This window comes from Lithobates pipiens, unplaced genomic scaffold (genome assembly GCF_037356315.1).
Source record: "Lithobates pipiens isolate NorthernLeopardFrog02 unplaced genomic scaffold, aLitPip1_a1.2 Scaffold_10, whole genome shotgun sequence".
Taxonomy (NCBI): domain Eukaryota; kingdom Metazoa; phylum Chordata; class Amphibia; order Anura; family Ranidae; genus Lithobates; species Lithobates pipiens.
In genome coordinates, this window is record NW_027507686.1 from 595,183 (window position 1) to 616,889 (window position 21,707).

Genomic DNA, 21,707 nt, shown 5'->3' on the forward strand with positions numbered 1-21,707 from the left:
TGATGATTGGTGACATGGTATATACTGGTGATTGGTGACATGGTATATACTGGTGATTGGTGACATGGTATATACAGTGTGTGCGATGATTGAACAAAGCTCTCTGTCCTCTGTGACCCCCTCCCCTCCCCCATCTACAGGTTGCCGAGTCACTTTGCCTCTGACTATAGGCGCGCCCCCCACTGCCGCGAGCACGCGCCCGGCAATAAAAAAGACGCCACCAATCGGGATCCGCGGCCGCGCGCCTCCCTGGGCGTGTTGTGCGCGCTCCCGGCCCGGCCCGGTGCTGATGCTGCAGGGATGTTGCGGCTTTTTCGCAGGTGGCTCGCCATTGGCTCCCGGCCCCCGTGACGTCACCGCCTCCGCTTTATAAGCTACGGGACGGCGGAGCGCCGCCTCCAGTCTCCGCATCCCGATCCCAACCCGACCGAGCAATGAGGGAGATCGTCCATATCCAGGCCGGCCAGTGCGGCAACCAGATCGGGGCCAAGGTAAGGGCTACCCCTGGGCCACGGAGCTCACACTCTACATCCCGCATATATTATATATAGAGGTGGATATGGCAAGAGCGGGTGTGCGCTCCATTTATATCTATATATATACTGCAATGCATGCCAGGATATATATATATATATGTTATTAGTGTGCATTTCATTTATACATTTATGTGTATATAATATATTATACTGTATATTGCAATCAATGCCACAAGATATACATGTCTTATTATTATTATTATATAATGCGAAGGATGACAATAGTGGGTATGCATTTAAATATAGTATATAGATATATATATATATTGCAATTATGCCAGGATACATATATATCTAAATATGGGGGTGGGGCTCAGACATCTATCTGTATCCATACATATGAATATATACATAGGGTTATATATATATATATATACAGGGTTATACATACATGGAAGGATCCGCTGTCTTTTATATTCATATGTGAAGATTTTTTTTCCTTCAATTTTAATGCCCTCTAAATATCAAATAACCTTGGCAGCAGACAGGTGCCCGCCCCCCACCCCCAGAGATGGCACACCCCGCAGGTTTGGCATTGGCAGGGGTGACACCCAGGCGGAGGATGGCAGCACCTGCTCAGCCCAGGTGTCTGTGTCTCCAGACGGCGATGGGACGCTGGGTGGGCACCACGATTGGAGCACAGTGCTGCAGAGCCACACCCATCACTGCAGCGCAGGAACAAAGGGCGACGTGAACACTGCAGCGGCAGAGGGGCGCATGGCACGTGGGGGGTGGGGGTGGCAAGGGGTTGGAGGTAGAGCACAATGCCCAGCAGGTATGGAATTTTTACAGGAACCATCACTATGGATCTGCGTAGACCCTGAAAACCAGCACCAGTGTTTTTTTCTCGTTTATCTCGGGTACGTTGGCATCACCATACTCTTCATATAATGCCTTTCATTCAGCCCTCGCTATTCCTTTATGTGGGCGCACACCCTGCCCTTTTCTGGTTTTGCTGCCAGACAGGACAGAGCCCCATTGTCCCATCAGGGGGCCTCCTTGCCACCCCTCATTGTAGGCCTTGCGGTCCATCCGGGCCGGTCATGGGTTGTGGTTGGCTGCCTACCATAGAGGAGGTGGTAGAGAAGGGGTTAAACCGACAGCAAGCGGTGACTTCATTGCTTTTGATGGGAAGGGGCGGCTGAGTGAGTAAATCCTGTTTAATTGAAGGGATCTGCTTGGAGTCAGCCAAGGGAGGTGTCAGTGATTGTCATGGTGGATGGGGGGAGGGGAGGGGTGCGATTAGGCTGTGCCCGTTTCCCAGATTAGCTTGAGTCTAATGACAGCCGCCATCCTGCGGGGAGCCCAGCTGCTTGCTGCTCTCCTAATACATTGGGGAGAGAAAGCCCTGATATCATCTCCATGCCTTGGGGGGGGGGGGGGGGGGGCTGTCGCTGAGCTCATCCATTATTTAACCTCTGCCACGCTGGATCCGGCCACTCGTGTATTGTTCAGCTGCACAGGGCCACTCCCATCCTGCCGCAGCAAGCTCCAAGCGTAGAATGAGGAAAGGTGATGTCATCCTGGCTTTAATTCTATTTGTACGACTGCAGACAAAGAACTGAGACTGGCAACCCAACCGGATACCAGCATTTCATTCCGGATATAGAAAAACACTTCAGTATCTTCACAGTTCAGGATGTTCAATGACACAAGAAATGATTGCAATTTTTAGCAAAAGAGATCTCAAAATTGTATAATTGGGCAAAAGTCATATTATTAGTAATGGGGTCCTATATGTGCTCAATCCAACGAAAGATCTGATGTTGCAAGACATCTATAAGATATGTCCATGAGATCAATCCATCAAATAGATCCATGAGATCAATCCATCAAATAGATCCATGAGATCAATCCATCAAATAGATCCATGAGATCAATCCATCAAATAGATCAATGAGATAGATCCATCAAATAGATCCATGAGATCAATCCATCAAATAGGTCCATGAGATCAATCCATCAAATAGATCCATGAGATAGATCCATCAAATAGATCCATGAGATCAATCCATCAAATAGGTCCATGAGATCAATCCATCAAATAGATCCATGAGATCAATCCATCAAATAGATCCATGAGATCAATCCATCAAATAGGTCCATGAGATCAATCCATCAAATAGATCCATGAGATCAATCCATCAAATAGGTCCATGAGATCAATCCATCAAATAGATCCATGAGATCAATCCATCAAATAGATCCATGAGATAGATCCATCAAATAGATCCATGAGATCAATCCATCAAATATGTCCATGAGATCAATCCATCAAATAGATCCATGAGATAGATCCATCAAATAGATCCATGAGATCAATCCATCAAATAGGTCCATGAGATCAATCCATCAAATATGTCCATGAGATCAATCCATCAAATAGATCCATGAGATCAATCCATCAAATAGATCCATGAGATCAATCCATCAAATAGATCCATGAGATCAATCCATCAAATATGTCCATGAGATCAATCCATCAAATAGGTCCATGAGATCAATCCATCAAATAGATCCATGAGATAGATCCATCAAATAGATCCATGAGATCAATCCATCAAATAGATCCATGAGATCAATCCATCAAATAGATCCGTGAGATCAATCCATCAAATAGGTCCATGAGATCAATCCATCAAATATGTCCATGAGATCAATCCATCAAATAGATCCATGAGATCAATCCATCAAATAGATCCATGAGATCAATCCATCAAATAGATCCATGAGATCAATCCATCAAATAGGTCCATGAGATCAATCCATCAAATAGATCCATGAGATCAATCCATCAAATAGGTCCATGAGATCAATCCATCAAATAGATCCATGAGATCAATCCATCAAATAGATCCATGAGATAGATCCATCAAATAGATCCATGAGATCAATCCATCAAATATGTCCATGAGATCAATCCATCAAATAGATCCATGAGATAGATCCATCAAATAGATCCATGAGATCAATCCATCAAATAGGTCCATGAGATCAATCCATCAAATATGTCCATGAGATCAATCCATCAAATAGATCCATGAGATCAATCCATCAAATAGATCCATGAGATCAATCCATCAAATAGATCCATGAGATCAATCCATCAAATATGTCCATGAGATCAATCCATCAAATAGGTCCATGAGATCAATCCATCAAATAGATCCATGAGATAGATCCATCAAATAGATCCATGAGATCAATCCATCAAATAGATCCATGAGATCAATCCATCAAATAGATCCGTGAGATCAATCCATCAAATAGGTCCATGAGATCAATCCATCAAATATGTCCATGAGATCAATCCATCAAATAGATCCATGAGATCAATCCATCAAATAGATCCATGAGATCAATCCATCAAATAGATCCGTGAGATCAATCCATCAAATAGGTCCGTGAGATCAATCTATCAAATACGTCCATGAGATCAATCCATCAAATAGATCCATGAGATGTCCATAAGATCATAAGAATGTCACCAGCACACCATGGATCTCCAGAGCATGTCCAAAGTTTTATTCAGTGATCACACCATTATAGCAGATAACGTTTCAAAGCCTGTCAGGACCCCTTCATCAGGCATGTCAATAAGATAGACCACTATCAAATAGTTCATCCATGAGACCCACCCATGAGACAGATTGGCCCATCCAGGGGACAGGTCTACAAGGTCCATCCAGGGGGCAGGTCTACAAGGCCCATCCAGGGGACAGGTGCGCGGGGCTCAATCCAGGGGACAGGTGCGCGGGGCTCCATCCAGGGGACAGGTGCGTGGGGCCCCATCCAGGGGACAGGTGCGTGGGGCCCCATCCAGGGGACAGGTGCGCGGGGCTCCATCCAGGGGACAGGTGCGCGGGGCTCAATCCAGGGGACAGGTGCGCGGGGCTCAATCCAGGGGACAGGTGCGCGGGGCTCAATCCAGGGGACAGGTGCGCGGGGCTCCATCCAGGGGACAGGTGCACGGGGCCCCATCCAGGGGACAGGTGCGCGGGGCTCAATCCAGGGGACAGGTGCGCGGGGCTCAATCCAGGGGACAGGTGCGCGGGGCCCCATCCAGGGGACAGGTGCGCGGGGCTCAATCCAGGGGACAGGTGCGCAGGGCTCAATCCAGGGGACAGGTGCGCGGGGCTCAATCCAGGGGACAGATGCGCGGGGCTCCATCCAGGGGACAGGTGCGCGGGGCTCCATCCAGGGGACAGGTGCGCGGGGCTCCATCCAGGGGACAGGTGCGCGGGGCTCCATCCAGGGGACAGGTGCACGGGGCCCCATCCAGGGGACAGGTGCGCGGGGATGGGCCTGTCCCCTGGATGGGACAGGTGCACAAGATAGCCGGACACCTGTTGATGTAATACATTTTTTCATATTGTAATTGTATATTATATTTTATTCTTTATTCAATACAAAAACAGCAGAGATGACATCCTGGTCAGTCTGTGACATGAAGATAATAAAGTACAAATTGTTTTCATTTATTTAACAATTGAGATTTTCAGAGCATAACGGGGAGAACCAGAGGGGATATAATCATATTTTGTTACATTTCTTTTATTGGATTGAATTACAAATCATATCAGTTTCTTCCCCTTTGTGCAGTGAAGCGATTGGCCGATCGCCGCTTCATCAATCCATTAACAGAGTTTTCCTTTTCAGTTCAGAATTTGGTCAAACTTTCCTTGAGATAGAATAAAATGATCAGAAAGAAGAATTGTTTCTTTGATCATTTGCCCCCAGGCAGCCTTATATTAAATAGAAAGCGTTGTTGGCCCTTCAATGGGAAGCGATCGTCTGGCAGTTTCCTCTAATCTAAGGTGTGACATCACGGCGAGGAGCGGCGCATCTTTGGTGCCAGACGGCACTTGCTGGGAGACAGACAGATGCTTTGATCGCCCTGCAGAGTCATCAGCCGGTCCCCGGAGCCTGGAGAACGGCAAATCAATGAGCGCAGCAGGTCTCTGAGCTGTCACCGGGGGAGGGGTGCCGGAACAGCTGTGCCCACACATTACCATTATTAGATTAATTATATGAGCTGGAGGGCACAGAGCCGGGCGCTATGGAGGAACGAGGAGAGGAATTTGCTACGTCTGCTCTCCTCCTCTAAGGGACTTTGAATTGACATAACTTGATATCTAATATAAACGTTCCACACAATCCACCGAACGTTTAGAAGACAATGTCTTGTTCCTGGTTGTTATGACATCCACCAATAAGCTGCTTCCTTTTTTTAACCTTTTTAGAGCTAAACCCCGGTCACTCTTCATTTGTTTCATTATATTTATATAATAGCCGCAAAGGATGTAAATCCACTTTGTGTGCGTCAGATGCCTTTGCAAACCTAGAAATTATCTTGTAAAAGCAGCAGTGACATCATCACTGTATAGTATACACCTGTGGGAGGGGCCCGGCAGGCTCCGCCCACTCTAGAAAACTACAGAAGGGCGCCACTCCCCCCCTCGCTGAACACTCTGATCAGTGCTCTCCGCCATTGGCTGAGAGCGATGATTGGGAGCCGGTTGGCTGTTGGTTTTCCAGAATGCTGGTCTGAGAAAAGCCGGCAAAACCGCTGTCTGCCAACATTCATCCCGTGTGTACGGGGCCCAAGGGGGACTCCATAGGATGCTGCAAGAAAAAGGGGCCACCCTGAGACAGGAAATTTGGGGCTGAGGTCCTGGCTGAGGTCCTGGCTGAGGTCCTGGCGGAGGTTCTGGCTGAGGTCCTGGCTGAGGTCCTGGCGGAGGTCCTGGCGGAGGTCCTGGCTGAGGTCGGCTGAGGTCCTGGCTGAGGTCCTGGCGGAGGTCATGGCTGAGGTCCTGGCGGAGGTCCTGGCGGAGGTCCTGGCGGAGGTCCTGGCTGAGGTCGGCTGAGGTCCTGGCTGAGGTCCTGGTGGAGGTCCTGGCTGAGGTCCTGGCGGAGGTCCTGGCGGAGGTCCTGGCGGAGGTCCTGGCTGAGGTCGGCTGAGGTCCTGGCTGAGGTCCTGGCGGAGGTCATGGCTGAGGTCCTGGCGGAGGTCCTGGCGGAGGTCCTGGCTGAGGTCATGGCTGAGGTCCTGGCTGAGGTCATGGCGGAGGTCACGGCTCCGGCTCACACTGGAACATAGACAAGGATTAAAGATAAAGAAGCTGCGTCCTCCGTAAGTGATTACAAATCTGAGGGGCGGTAATATCACTTGGAGAATCACAATTGTAACTTGTGGTGATCTGAAGTTTGGGCAAAACCGGAAGGTTCATTCCGGGACGTTCCCCACCCGGCAGCCCAAAGGGGTGACATCACCGACCGTAGACACTCGGGTCATATTAGATCAATGATGTCATGAACATCCCCGCCTCTTTGTGCTGCGGCAGGGAATCCCCTCCAGCTCATTGGCCCGGCGCTGGCAGCTGATTTCTGGGTTTGGACAAAACTGGGATCCAAACCTTAAATCCTTCCTATGAAGTATATATATATATATGGAGGAGATAAGATACAAAGACATTCACTGCCCATTGCAGAGAAAGGCCGATAATATCTACTATAAGAAGATTTCTCTTCACGGATCCTTCTAGAAGAAATGGATGAGGAATAAGTAGATTAGGTGGAGCCCACAATGGATCTGATGAGATAAATAGAGAGGAATTCACAGGGAACAGAACCAATATGGAGGCTGCAGGAATATATAATAACAATATAATAATAATATATCATAATAATGAGATATATCATAATAGTATATAATAATATATTCAAATTATTATAAACAGAATAATATCTAACATTAGTAGTACTGATTGAGTGCCGGTTCACATTGATACGCTGCGAATTCAGTGCAAATTTGCATTGCGATTTCAATGTGAATTTCTGTGAGGGGGAGGGGTCACATCTGCGGTTTAATTTTGATAAAATCTAGACAAAAAAACTTGCAGTGATGAACACTGGACTGCGATTTCAGTCCCATCCCATAGAAGTCTATGGAGCTGAAATTCGCATCGCACTAAACTCGCAGAGGACCCTTTTTTTTTATTCGGATCAGAATCGCACGGCATATATGTGAACGCCCATCGCTGGAAATAATGTTTTATTAGATGACATGAGAATCTTTGCATTTGGATCACTTCTGATCCGCATAGAATCTTCATCCCTCATGTCCTCCCAGAGTGGATGTGATTTAAATCATAACTTCTAAAGAGCAACTGTCATCTCTGTGTCACAGTGGCCCCTCCTCTGACCCGCCTTTGGCCCCTCCTCTGACCCGCCTTTGGCTCCTCCTCTGACCCGCCGTTGGCTCCCCCTCTGACCCGCCGTTGACTCCCCCTCTGACCCGCCGTTGGCTCCCCCTCTGACCTGCCATTGGCCCCTCCTCTGACCTGCCGTTGGCCCCTCCTCTGACCCGCCTTTGGCTCCCCCTCTGACCCGCCGTTGGCTCCCCCTCTGACCCGCCGTTGGCTCCCCCTCTGACCCGCCGTTGGCTCCTCCTCTGACCTGCCGTTGGCCCCTCCTCTGACCCGCCTTTGGCTCCCCCTCTGACCCGCCTTTGGCTCCCCCTCTGACCCGCCGTTGGCTCCCCCTCTGACCCGCCGTTGGCTCCCCCTCTGACCCGCCGTTGGCTCCCCCTCTGACCCGCCGTTGGCTCCCCCTCTGACCTGCTGTTGGCCCCTCCTCTGACCTGCCGTTGGCCCCTCCTCTGACCCGCCTTTGGCTCCCCCTCTGACCCGCCGTTGGCTCCCCCTCTGACCCGCCATTGGCTCCCCCTCTGACCCGCCGTTGGCTCCCCCTCTGACCCGCCATTGGCTCCCCCTCTGACCCGCCGTTGGCTCCTCCTCTGACCTGCTGTTGGCTGACTGACAGTCCTGTTCACTTTAATGGGGCGGTGACACAACAAGGTGAGGGGCGTGGTGGGAGAAGGTGATTGGGCGCTGCCATGATGGATCTGAAATGAGAGGTGCTCTTTATATGGAAGGACTTATTCTTGTTGGAATCTTTTAATATTTGCAAACAAAATGAAGGTTTCCTATTTATAATAATAAGCTGTCAGGTTAGTAAAGCAGCGATATCAGAACCGATCCAATCATACAGTTTGTAGTGTACATAGATCTCCTAAACAATGGGATGAAGGAATATTCCTGAACTTTTATCTCCATGGTTCCTGTGACATTGTGTGATCAGTGCAGTGCATGTTATCTCAGCCTGCAGAGCTTGGATTCATTGAATGAGTTTACCCAAAATGTAAATATTGCAGAATATACAGCCTCATGCTCCATTTCATGCTGAATAAACTCAATTAATGTATCTTAAATAGCAATCTGTCTTTAGATAGATTTTTTTTCTCCAAAAGCATTTTATTAAAATAAATTTGATAAAAAGCAAAAATAATCGTTGATTTCTCTGCGCTGTGCCCTCCAGGCTCCGCTCCTCTGATCTCGGCATCCTCCCTCATTGTCATTTCCTTCTTTCATGGCTCCTCTGTGATGAATGATCCCGTGCCCCTCCCCCGGGATGTGCTCGCCGGGTGTTGCCAGTCTGTGCGCTTGGCGTGGTCTTTGTGGCCTTTGCTGTGATTTTCCGTCTTTCTCCGCCGTATGAAATCCCATCGCCTGTCTGGTTTACACAATGCAAATACAAGAGACTGAGCTGCCTTGTCATTGGCTGTCATTGGCTGGCTGCAATACTGACTTTAATCGATCCGAATCCGGCAGATTTCCTGATATTGAAGTGTGTGGAGGATGGGATGAAATGGGAAGGAAAAGCTAAAAAGAATAGGAAATGCTTTGCGATGAGAAGGATAGATGGGAGGGGGAGGGGTAGTGAGAGGATCCTCCATCCAGAGCTGGAAAATATCACTTGTTGGTGGAAAGTGACCGGATCTCCCTAAAGAATCCGCCATCACTGAGCTCCCCCTCCCCCGCTTCTGCCTCCGCCGCTGCACAGTTCCTACTGCTTCTGTGTGTGGGGGTGCCATGGTGGGGGTGCCATGGTGGGGGTGCCATGGTGGGGGTGCCATGGTGGGGTGCTATCACCTGATGGACATCGCTTCCTGCTGACACCTGATGATTTTCAGAGTAAGGAACAGATAGGGGGTGCTATCGAGGTGTAACTTGTTTGGGGGGGTGGACTTTAAAGAAAAGCTGTCACTGTCCTGAATGGGCAATGTGTGCCAGAAATACAAAAGATCCAAGAGTTGGCAGGGTTGGTGCCTCCCGGTGTGGTAAAACATGGTGTCACCCCTCCCCCCCAATAATTATGGGGGATCTCTGCAGACTGTGACGTAAGGGGGGGCCTCTGATGTGAAGGGGTCTCTGTATACCTCCACAGAGATCGAACTTACATCAGTCCCCCTTTGCCCCGGGAGTGTGCAGAGTTCCCCCCCTTGCCCCGGAGGTGTGCAGAGTTCCCCCCTTGCCCCAGAGGTGTGCAGAGTTCCCCCCCTTGCCCCGGAGGTGTGCAGAGTTCCCCCCCTTGCCCCGGAGGTGTGCAGAGTTCCCCCTCCTTGCCCCGGAGGTGTGCAGAGTTCCCCCTCCTTGCCCCGGAGGTGTGCAGAGTTCCCCCTCCTTGCCCCGGAGGTGTGCAGAGTTCCCCCCCTTGCCCTGGAGATGTGCAGAGTTCCCCCCCCTTGCCCCGGAGGTGTGCAGAGTCCCCCCCCCTTGCCCCGGAGGTGTGCAGAGTTCCCCCCCCCTTGCCCCGGAGGTGTGCAGAGTTCCCCCCCCTTGCCCCGGAGGTGTGCAGAGTTCCCCCCCCTTGCCACGGAGGTGTGCAGAGTTCCCCCCCCCTTGCCACGGAGGTGTGCAGAGTTCCCTCCCCTTGCCCCGGAGGTGTGCAGAGTCCCCCCCCTTGCCCCGGAGGTGTGCAGAGTTCCCCCCCCTTGCCCCGGAGGTGTGCAGAGTTCCCCCCCTTGCCCTGGAGATGTGCAGAGTTCCCCCCCCCTTGCCCCGGAGGTGTGCAGAGTCCCCCCCCCCTTGCCCCGGAGGTGTGCAGAGTTCCCCCCCCTTGCCCCGGAGGTGTGCAGAGTTCCCCCCCCTTGCCCCGGAGGTGTGCAGAGTTCCCCCCCCCTTGCCACGGAGGTGTGCAGAGTTCCCCCCCCTTGCCCCGGAGGTGTGCAGAGTTCCCTCCCCTTGCCCCGGAGGTGTGCAGAGTCCCCCCCCCCCTGCCCCGGAGGTGTGCAGAGTTCCCCCCCCTTGCCCCGGAGGTGTGCAGAGTTCCCCCCCCTTGCCCCGGAGGTGTGCAGAGTTCCCCCCCCCTTGCCCCGGGAGTGTGCAGAGTTCCCCCCCTTGCCCCGGAGGTGTGCAGAGTTCCCCCCCCCTTGCCCCGGGAGTGTGCAGAGTTCCCCCCCCTTGCCCCGGGAGTGTGCAGAGTTCCCCCCCCTTGCCCCGGGAGTGTGCAGAGTTCCCCCCCCTTGCCCCGGGAGTGTGCAGAGTTCCTCCCCCTTGCCCCGGGAGTGTGCAGAGTTCCCCCCTTGCCCCGGGAGTGTGCAGAGTTCCCCCCCTTGCCCCGGGAGTGTGCAGAGTTCCCCCCCTTGCCCCGGGAGTGTGCAGAGTTCCCCCCCTTGCCCCGGGAGTGTGCAGAGTTCCCCCCCCCTGCCCCGGAGGTGTGCAGAGTTCCCCCCCCTTGCCCCGGGAGTGTGCAGAGTTCCCCCCCCTTGCCCCGGGAGTGTGCAGAGTTCCTCCCCCTTGCCCCGGGAGTGTGCAGAGTTCCTCCCCCTTGCCCCGGGAGTGTGCAGAGTTCCCCCCCTTGCCCCGGGAGTGTGCAGAGTTCCCCCCCCTCGGCATGGATCATCAGGGATCGGCAGGGATTGGTGAGGATCAGTGGGGATCCCAGGCGTCCCGATCAGCGGTGCCATGTCTACTCTTGCTTTGGTGTGAACTTGTAAGGGCGCTTTTGATGTTGGTGCCAAAAGGTAGAAGTCCCCACCGCACTTCTTCTTGATAGAACAACTAGTCACCTGCTGGTGGCCCTTCCGCCATATTGTGCCCACCCCCTTACTAGAGGCCCCTCCCACGGACATATTATCCGGGGTCATGTGAGAAGACAATGTTCATCACTTATAGTGGACAGTCCGCGGCAGTCACACGTGAAAGCAGCACCCAGCACACCAATGTTATAAGAGGTCTTCTGTTTACACAATCTCTGTCTTCCTGGAGTCATTGTCCATTAGGCTCTATGGGGTTGATTTACTAAAGGCAAATAGACTGTGCACTTTGCAAAGTGCAAAAGCTCAGCTGACTTCTGTCATCCAATCACGCGCAAGCAAAAATGCAAATTTTTTTACATTTCCCTTGCACGTGATTGTGCACAGTCTATTTTCTTTTAGTAAATCAACCCCAATGTGTCCAGGGCACTGAATGGGGGGGGGGGGGGGAATCGCACTGATGGGGGGGGGGGGGGGCACTAACTGCAGAGAAGAGAGGATTTGTGTAACCCACTTGTAGCCTCCTCTAAAGAGTCAGGAAGAGTACAGCCGTCACTCCCCCCTCCCCCTCCAGTTCTGTCCAGAACATTCACTTAAAGTGGCACTCTGCCCCCCCCCCCAACACACATGTACCACTTTTTATGGGGGGGGGGGGGGTAGTGGGGCTGTTGGGGGCATCTGGCCATTTTTTTCTGCCTCTAACCACCCCTCCATGTCACACATACTCTATATTACCATAAGTATTGGGACGCCTGCCTTTACACACACATGACCTTTAATGACCCCCCCAGTCTTAGTCCGGAGGGTTCAATATTGAGTTGGCCCTTTGCAGCTATAACAGCTTCACCTCTTCTGGGAAGGCCGTCCACAAGATTTAGGAGGGTGTCTATGGGAATGTTTGACCATTCTTCCAGAAGAGCATTTCTGAGGTCAGGCACTGATGTTGGACGAGAAGGCCTGGCTCGCAGTCTCCGCACTAATTCATCCCAAAGGTGTTCTATGTGGTTGAGGTCAGGACTCTGTGCAGGCCAGTCAAGTTCCTCCACCCCAAACCCGCTCATCCATGTCTTTATGGACCTTGCTTTGTGCACTGGTGGGCAGTCATGTTGTAACAGGAAGAGGCCGTCCCCAAACTGTTCCCACAAAGTTGGGGGCATGAAATTGTCCAAAATGTCTTGGTATGCCGACGCCTTAAGCGTTCCTTTCACTGGAACTAAGGGGCCAAGTCCAACCTCTGAAACACAACCCCCCACCAGAGCAACAAACCCATTCTAAGGCATGCATTAACAATGGGGGAGGGGTGCAGTTCTGCATCCTTGCTGAATGTCACCAGCACACCACAGATCTCCAAAAACGGGTCCAAAACTTTAATAAAGATCACATAGTTACAGCAATGAGCAATGCTTCGGAGCCTCAAAGGACCCCTTCATCAGGCATGTGACGTCACATGGAGCCTCAGAGGAACCCTTCATCAGGCATGTGACGTCACATGGAGCCTCAGTGGACCCCTTCATCAGGCATGTGACGTCACATGGAGCCTCAGTGGACCCCTTCATCAGGCATGTGACGTCACATGGAGCCTCAGTGGACCCCTTCATCAGGCATGTGACGTCACAGGCTCCGGAACGCTCCTCATTGCTGTAACAATGCAATCTTCAACTTTTGGACCCATTTTTGGAGATCTGTGGTGTGCTGGTGACATTTTTCCATTTTGGCTTTGATCGGTTCCAGGGGGGATCAGCACAAGTCTGATTACTGGAGGACAGGCAGGCTATGAGGGGGGGGGGGGGGGCGTCATTCTAGCTGAGGTGAGGGAGCCACCAGAAGTGTAAATCCCCCGTTAAAGTATATTAAAATATAAACAAAAACATTTTAAATGTCCAAATGTGTAAAGGGGGGAGGGGGGGGGGGGATTGTGAAGGTGTAAGAGGAGGAAAGTGAAGAGTTCTGCTCTCAGTGGGATCACTTCCCTGGGTGTCACCATAGAGGGGGAACCAGCCGTGTCCCGACCAATGAGGGCTCTCTGTATTTGCTCACATGATTAGTGGGGAAATTCTGAACATATTTTCATTCTGTACACACCTAGCCTACAGTATACTCAGGTTCTTCTTTTCATTTTTCTTATAACTCTCTTTGTTTCTTTCCTCAGTTCTGGGAAGTGATCAGCGATGAACATGGAATTGACCCCACTGGAAACTATGTGGGGGACTCCGACCTCCAGCTGGAGAGGATTAGTGTCTATTACAATGAAGCCTCCTGTAAGTACTGAGCGGACAGCGCCGGCCCCCTCTAGTGGAGACATTGGTGAAATGCGGCCTGAAGTCCGAGAAATCAGCAATAAAGCCATTCACATGTCCAGAAGCAGCCTAGACAGCCCCGTGTTTCTGATTGGCCAGTTTACTTTAAGATTTTTTTTTTCTTTTTTTAATCAAATGATTTGTTTATGATGCCTTTAATTACAAATCCTCCAAGCTGAGAGCTGTTCTATTACTTAATAGAACACGGCTGATCTGTGACTACAAAAAGGCAGTTTATATTTCCACCATAAATGCTACCCAAAACCAACACTTATTTATTTAGGTTTTGATCCGGAATGAAAAGGATAATCTCCCTGACGGATTTCTCCCTGACGGATCTCTCCCCGACGGATCTCTCCCCGACGGATCTCTCCCCGACGGATCTCTCCCCGACGGATTTCTCCCCGACGGATTTCTCCCCGACGGATTTCTCCCTGACGGATTTCTCCCTGACGGATCTCTCTCCCTGACGGATCTCTCTCCCTGACGGATCTCTCCCTGACGGATTTCTCCCCGACGAATTTCTCCCTGACGGATTTCTCCCTGACGGATTTCTCCCTGACGGATTTCTCTCCCTGACGGATTTCTCTCCCTGACGGATTTTCATTAGTAGCCTGTTGGGGGATCTTCCTTCATTCCTGTCCAGGAAGTGAGGGAATATTTCCCCAATATGGAGGGAACCGCTCCCAGGACAGATCGGAGGAGATCCCCTCTATTTCTGCTTCGGTTTTCTGTCCTGTGACCATCGGGATAAATGGAGGGAGAATTTCCCGTGTTGAAGCAAGAGAGATGAGAATGTTCAGATCAGGTTCATTTGTAGCTGTGAGGGAAGGCGTGGCACCCCACCTGGGTGATGCCACCAAGATACAGCTCCCTCCACTCTACAACCAGGAAGCGGGTATTAGAGCTGAGCATTGCACCCAAAAACTAGACGACACCGGCTTAGGTGCAAACTGGAACTGACTTCATGTAAACTCACAAAGAATATATGGAAAAATATAGAGTCGCGCTACCCATATGATTCTAAAACCAAAATTAAAAAATAAACACATATAAACCACCCATTAATCAAATGATGTGAAACATTCTATATATATAATGTGACAAATAATTAGAAATGACAAAAAAACAAATGTAAGTGGTGAATATATATCCAGCCTGCTGTTTCTGGACTGTGGCGACGGTCTTGTTCACAGCTATATGGACTTTTATTACACAGCACTCGGTGTATATTTATTTGGTCACAATGTTTCCATTTTTTTTCAACTAATTTCGCGCACTTATGACTTTTGTTTGTGTTTTAATGACAATGTTTTATGATATATTCAGGGGAACATTATTGTTGTTTTTAAATATTTAATTTTATGATGGATATATATTCACCACTTATATTAGATTTTTTTGTCATTTTTAATTATTTGTCACATTATATATATAGGATGTTTCACATCATTTGATTAATGGGTTGTTCATATATATGTGTTTTGTTTTTTTCCCATTTTGGTTTTAGAATCATATGGTTAGCGCGACTCTATATTTTTTTCCTTGTTTCAATCTGTATTTATGTGACACGTAAGAATCGCAGCTCCCGAACTGTTATGTTTTGAATTTAGATATTCAGCTATTTGCATAATTTTACCCTAGTGCAGTTTCTTTCCAAATCTCCACACAGAGAATATATATCAGACAAAAGCCTGATCACATTATCCTAAACAATGCAAACTGTAAACGGTAATGTCATTCCATCTAATGAGCAGCACAACATAAACAGCAAACTAATTAACAGCTCGTCACCTAGACAAGCCTAAGTGTGCCCAGTGCCCACCCAGACAGATCGGCACCAGTATTCAAGAAGACTCCGGACTGTCCAAATCTCATTAAGCAGCTTTATTTTCACATACATCTTCTCACTATATTAAAAGTTGTCAGAGACCATCATGGCTTCCCCCGACTCCTAAATGATGTAATGTCATCTTCCATTATATACCAGGAAGGACATCTTGAATTCTTGTAGCTCCCTCAGATGCCAGGGCCCATAGGGAGTATTCCAGCGACCCTCGCCCTGCCTCGCCGGCGCCTATTGAGAGAGAGGCGGAAGTGAGTTGGTCAGAGGCGAGGCATGCTGGGAGGTATAGTCAGGACGCAGCCTACTTTGATTACAAGGTAGTACGAGTGGACTACATGTCCCAGCCTCCCCGGGGCCTGTAGGAGAAGGGTTAGGAAGCTCGTATTGTGTGCGGCGTCTCTCCTCGATGTGGCTGGGATGAGAGACGCTCTGAGGAGGAGATATACAGACTGGAGTTACCTGTGGTGTATCTTGGTACAAAGGTCCAGATTGGGGGTTAAAGTTGCAGGCATGTTTGATCTCCTTAAAAAGAGATCTGACTAGCTGCTAAGCCTCACTGGATCTAGTGGGGGAGGAATCTTTCCTTGGGGCACTTTCTTCATATTCTGAGGGTGTTGTGTGCGGTGTCACCTAAGTGGACTCAAGTTTTATTTTCTTATCCTCCTGCCTCTACATTTAACCATCGGCTTCTCATTCAATTTTGGACTTATACATTTGTTTCTTATCATTGTTTTGTATTTAAGTTTGCAATATCAATAATTTTTGTACACATGGTGGGAAATATGTTATTTATTCACTTATAGACAGCGCTGTTTTTTCACTTTTTACAAGTTATACATAGTGAGTAGGTTGTAAGTACTGAGCAGACAGCGCCTGCCCCCTCTAGTGGAGACATTGGTGAAATGCAGCCTGAAGTCAGTGAATCAGCAATAAAGCCATTCACATGTCCAGAAGCAGGCTACACAGCTCCGTGTTTCTGATTGGCCAGTTTACTTTAAGAAAAGTAGCTGTACGCAAGAGGCTACCCTGCATGTAGTCCACCTGTCTGTCACAGTGGATAACACAATTCATGGGTTCCATGAGTCCCCCTTCATCAGGGCTGCTGGAACTGGAAAGAATCGGGACTGTTTGATTTGAGAGGGAAAAAAAAAACTTTTCTGGTTTGACCACCAAATTGATCCAGCGCTCCTCATTTCCACCAATATATCAAAACACATAAACCCGACAGAGGTGCTAACACTTCCACACTCAAAACAAAAATAGAATAGGCTTTAGTTATAGTTTGATAAATGCTGCCATTAGTGGAGGTTGCTGGAGGCCATTTCCACACATTTTATACAAGATCCTTATGTATGAAAGTGTCTAAGGGCCACTTCACACCTAATGCTATGCGGGAAAGGTGCGTTCTACGGACGTTTCCCACACCGCCTTCAAACTCTTGCAATCTGCATGTAATGTTAACAACACCCCACATACAGATTGCAAATACACCAAATCACACGGCACCGCAGCAATTTGGTGCCGCAGGATTTTTTTATATATATATTGTTGAGTTTTCAAAAATAACATAGAAAAAAAGTTCAATACAAAACTCCAAACAGAGACCATCTACAAAAGACAGAGAAGGTAAAAAAAAATTGTACTCCACCCCCTGCGGACCTTCAACAGGATCAGTGACGGGGTGAAAGATGAGGACTCGACCTCACACAGAATACAGAGCGATATAATCCGGGCAATCCATTGTAATCATAGAAAATACCACCCCAGAGAAAAACATCAACCCCCCCCCCCAGCAGAGGACAAGTCCCACAGGGAGCCTCCAGGACCTGCTGAAATTCAATGTAATTCAAACGCCTACAGGAATACCAAACTGTGTATAGAAGTTGTACATGCATTACTTTTTGTGCATTCCAGTGAGATTTTCATCTCATTCAAAGGAATGGGCTACAAAATTGCACCGTGCAAAGGAACGTGCTATGCGTTCCTGTGTAATCCCGATAGAGGTCCATAGAGGTCCACAGAGGGCCACAGAGGTCCATAGAGGGCCATAGAGGGCCACAGAGGTCCACAGAGGGCCACAGAGGGCCATAGAGGTCCACAGAGGGCCATAGAGGTCCACAGAGGGCCACAGAGGGCCATAGAGGTCCACAGAGGTCCAGAGAGGTCCACAGAGGGCCATATAGGGCCATAGAGGTCCAGCTTGGAGGCTTCTCTGCTTTCTCACCGCATGTCTCTTTGTATTTCTAGCACTCAAGTACGTCCCGCGAGCCATCCTAGTAGACCTGGAACCTGGAACCATGGACAGCGTCCGCTCTGGAGCCTTTGGACATCTTTTCCGACCCGATAACTTCATATTCGGTATAACACAAATCTGCTTCTTTGTCTTTGCAGATTATTTCCGTGTGATTTTAAGAATGAACATCAGCCAACTGTGTATATACAGTATATATAGATATGTTTAAATTGTTTCATCTGCCAAAGGCAATGGGGTTGATTTTTTAAAGGCAAATAGACGGTGCACTTTGCAAGTTCATTTACTCCAGAGCTTAGTAAATTAGGGGAAGCTCTGCTGACTTCCTTCATCCAATTATATGCAGGCAGAAATGCTGTTTTTTTCTTGCATGTGATTGGGTATTCTTTGTAAAATGAAGCTTTACCTCATTTATTAAGCAATCTATTTGCTTTTAGTAAATCAGCCCCAAAGTGTTCAGCCAGTTTTGTGATCCAGCCATCCTTGTCAGACAGCAGAATCAGCTTAGTGTCCTCATTCTTCTCTATGGCACTGAAATAATACAGCTTTGTCACCAACCTGAGAATGGACTGGGCTGCAAGTGGCTCCAGGTCGCGACCCCCAGGGTCCCCCAGCTCACGCCCACAGTAGGCAACAGGAGGATAGGGATAGTAAGGGAATAAGCCAAGGTCGGGGCCACAAGCAGAAAAGGACAACAGAGTTCACACCAAAGGTTCAGGGTAACAGGCAAACAGGGATAGTCGGGGACATGCCAAAAGGTCAGGATCACAAGCAGACAAGAATATTTCAGTAAGGTGGTCCAGCATAGGAAGGGAATTCCACATCCTTGCCGGTCTTGCAGTAAAGAACCCCCTACGTAGTTTAAGGTTAAACCTCTTTTCTTCTCATTTTAATAAGTGGCCACAAGTTTTGTTAAACTCCCCTGGTTATACCTGATGATCTGATTTTCTATACCCCAATGACTCTGGAGCCTCAATAGACATACTTTTATAGACATAGCTTTTGAATATACAGGGTATACTGTGCCTGATATCAAATTCTCCTGAAGAAGCCAATAACCAAGGCGAAACATGTAGAGATCAAATTAGTTTGCACTTGTAAATGTACTGTAATATCAAATATTTATCTTTTGAATGTCTGTTTTTGATATTTTTTCTAAATAACCTTGTTGTAAATGTGCACCTCTAAAATCCCAAAAACCTCACTTTGTGAATTATATATTTTTTATATTAATGTTATTTCTTTCCCATTTGTACTAGTGCAAACCAAAACAATAATTTGAAGCATCACAAAAATTACAATAATTAAACATTTTTGCAGAAATGTAACCATTATTCCAAAATTCATTAGATATTCTAATTCCTCATCGTATCCTCATTCTCTCCCTCCTCAGGACAGAGCGGTGCCGGTAACAACTGGGCGAAGGGTCACTACACGGAAGGTGCAGAACTGGTGGACTCTGTATTAGATGTTGTGAGGAAGGAATGTGAAAACTGTGATTGCCTCCAGGGATTCCAGCTGACGCACTCTCTGGGGGGAGGCACCGGCTCTGGCATGGGCACACTGCTCATCAGTAAAGTCAGGGAGGAATACCCTGACCGCATCATGAACACTTTTAGCGTAGTGCCTTCCCCGAAGGTGTCCGACACAGTAGTGGAGCCCTACAACGCTACATTGTCTATCCATCAATTGGTAGAAAATACAGACGAGACCTACTGCATCGACAACGAGGCTTTATATGACATCTGCTTCCGTACCCTTAAACTAGCCACTCCCACCTACGGAGACCTTAACCACCTTGTCAGTGCCACCATGAGTGGGGTCACCACTTCCCTGAGGTTCCCTGGACAACTCAATGCTGATCTGCGTAAACTGGCTGTCAACATGGTGCCCTTCCCACGTCTTCATTTCTTCATGCCAGGTTTTGCCCCACTGACCGCCCGTGGCAGCCAACAATACCGGGCACTCACGGTCCCAGAACTCACTCAACAAATGTTTGACGCCAAGAATATGATGGCGGCCTGTGATCCCCGCCATGGACGGTACCTGACAGTGGCTACCGTCTTCCGTGGGCGCATGTCAATGAAGGAGGTGGACGAACAGATGCTGGCCATCCAGAGCAAGAACAGCAGCTACTTTGTAGAATGGATCCCCAACAATGTGAAAGTTGCTGTGTGTGATATTCCACCTCGTGGTCTCAAGATGTCCTCCACATTCATCGGCAACAGCACCGCCATACAAGAGCTTTTCAAACGCATCTCCGAGCAGTTCACTGCCATGTTCCGACGCAAAGCGTTCTTGCATTGGTACACCGGAGAGGGCATGGACGAAATGGAGTTCACAGAAGCCGAAAGCAACATGAATGACCTTGTATCAGAGTACCAGCAGTACCAGGATGCCACCGCCGAAGAGGAGGGCGAGATGTATGAAGATGATGAGGAAGAATCTGAGGCTCAAGGAAAGTAAAACAAAAAAAGCCATCCCAGGGCTAGAGACCTCTGTTTGTGCCCCCCCAGGTTTAGGAGTCCTACTCATATTGCATCATGCATCGCTTCTGAGTTAGAATTATAGTCCCAGGCAGGGTCAGAACCTCTACCTTTCATCTCCCTTATTTATTTAGCTCTCCAATGCCAAACCCTGCAGAATTTACTTTGCACAGTGTGTTAATAGCAAAGGCAGATCAGAACTTATTGTGGACAAAGGCCCATAAAATGTTGCAGGACACGATGTACATGACTTATTTCTTCTTTATCTGCCCCCAGGCCTTGAGATTGTGAAAACCTCAATGTTGTGACATCATGACAAGGTCTCTGTTCCTAGGTCCATTCTCCATAGTTAAGGGACGGCCATGGGCACGGAAATTAGGCCACCACAAGTAATAGTGGCCCTGTAAGCTGATCTCTGCAAGTTGGGGTCTGCCATTCTTTGACCATTAGTGGTAGCTCAAGGCATGGTCAAGCTGAGTTCATGGACAGGCCGGTTGACATCACTTTTAGAGAGGATGTCCATGGCCTTGCAGGCCTCTGCAGCAAGGGAGAGCTTACGAGGGCCAAGGAAGGGTGTGGAGTAGCAGATGGCAAATTGAATGTGTTTTGAGTGAAAAGCAGAAAGTCTAGAAATAGTCTGGCAATGCGTTCTAAGCAGGAAGAGCTGAAGTGAAGTGTCTTCATAACTGCATGGATGACAATAGGGATTTGTGTCCGCGGGGAGAGAATTGAACTCCGGCTCTCAACAAAGTTAAAGCGTAAACTCTAGCGCCAGAGTCCCAGGTTTTACTCTGTGTCTTCATCTTTCTCTCGTAATCTTTCATTTGTTTTTTTTTTGTTTTTTTTAATGTGCTCTTATTTTTTATGTCAAGTTTATTGGATTATTTATTTTTAAATAACAAATAAACTTCCTGCTGTCCAACATGTGAGTGCGATGGACTCTTTTTTTTTTTCTAAAGCGCTGAACAAGCCGCTGTGTGTTCCTCCTTAATGACATGTGTACAGTAACATATCAGATGATCGGCATGCTCAATGCTTTATCTAGTCTGCGATCTGAGGCCGCTGTTAATTGAGGAGAAACTACAATTTACAAACAATAATTGAAAGGCCCTCTGATCCACCAAGAATCAAAGCCGGCTTTGTAGTAAGTGCATGACCCTGTGCGTCTATATAAATATCCACCCCACCCCCACTCAAAAGAAAACCTTGTTTTTCACTTTGCCCAGAACACTGGATTTTTTACGACCCAAATTGGGAGCTGCTCTCATGTATTAGAAAGCCCGAGGCAAAGGATAAAATTAGCGCTTCTTATAAAACACCCGAATCCCGAGGCCCCCGAGGAAGAGGAAAAGTCTTCCAAAGGCACAAAAATGTATTTTTAGTTTTCATGGAGAGCCCCATATTTTGGG

General features: G+C 48.6%; 1 protein-coding gene across 1 annotated transcript; it reads left to right on the forward strand.

The window, feature by feature from the left end:
- The first annotated feature begins 327 nt into the window (after positions 1 to 327).
- On the forward strand, positions 328 to 21,222 carry TUBB3 (tubulin beta 3 class III). Its single transcript, XM_077450491.1, has 4 exons — positions 328 to 491; positions 13,568 to 13,676; positions 17,809 to 17,919; positions 19,206 to 21,222. The coding sequence occupies exons 1-4, from the start codon at positions 435 to 437 to the stop codon at positions 20,276 to 20,278; spliced, it is 1,350 nt and encodes a 449-aa protein (XP_077306617.1). The 5' UTR covers positions 328 to 434; the 3' UTR covers positions 20,279 to 21,222.
- The last annotated feature ends 485 nt before the right edge of the window (positions 21,223 to 21,707 follow it).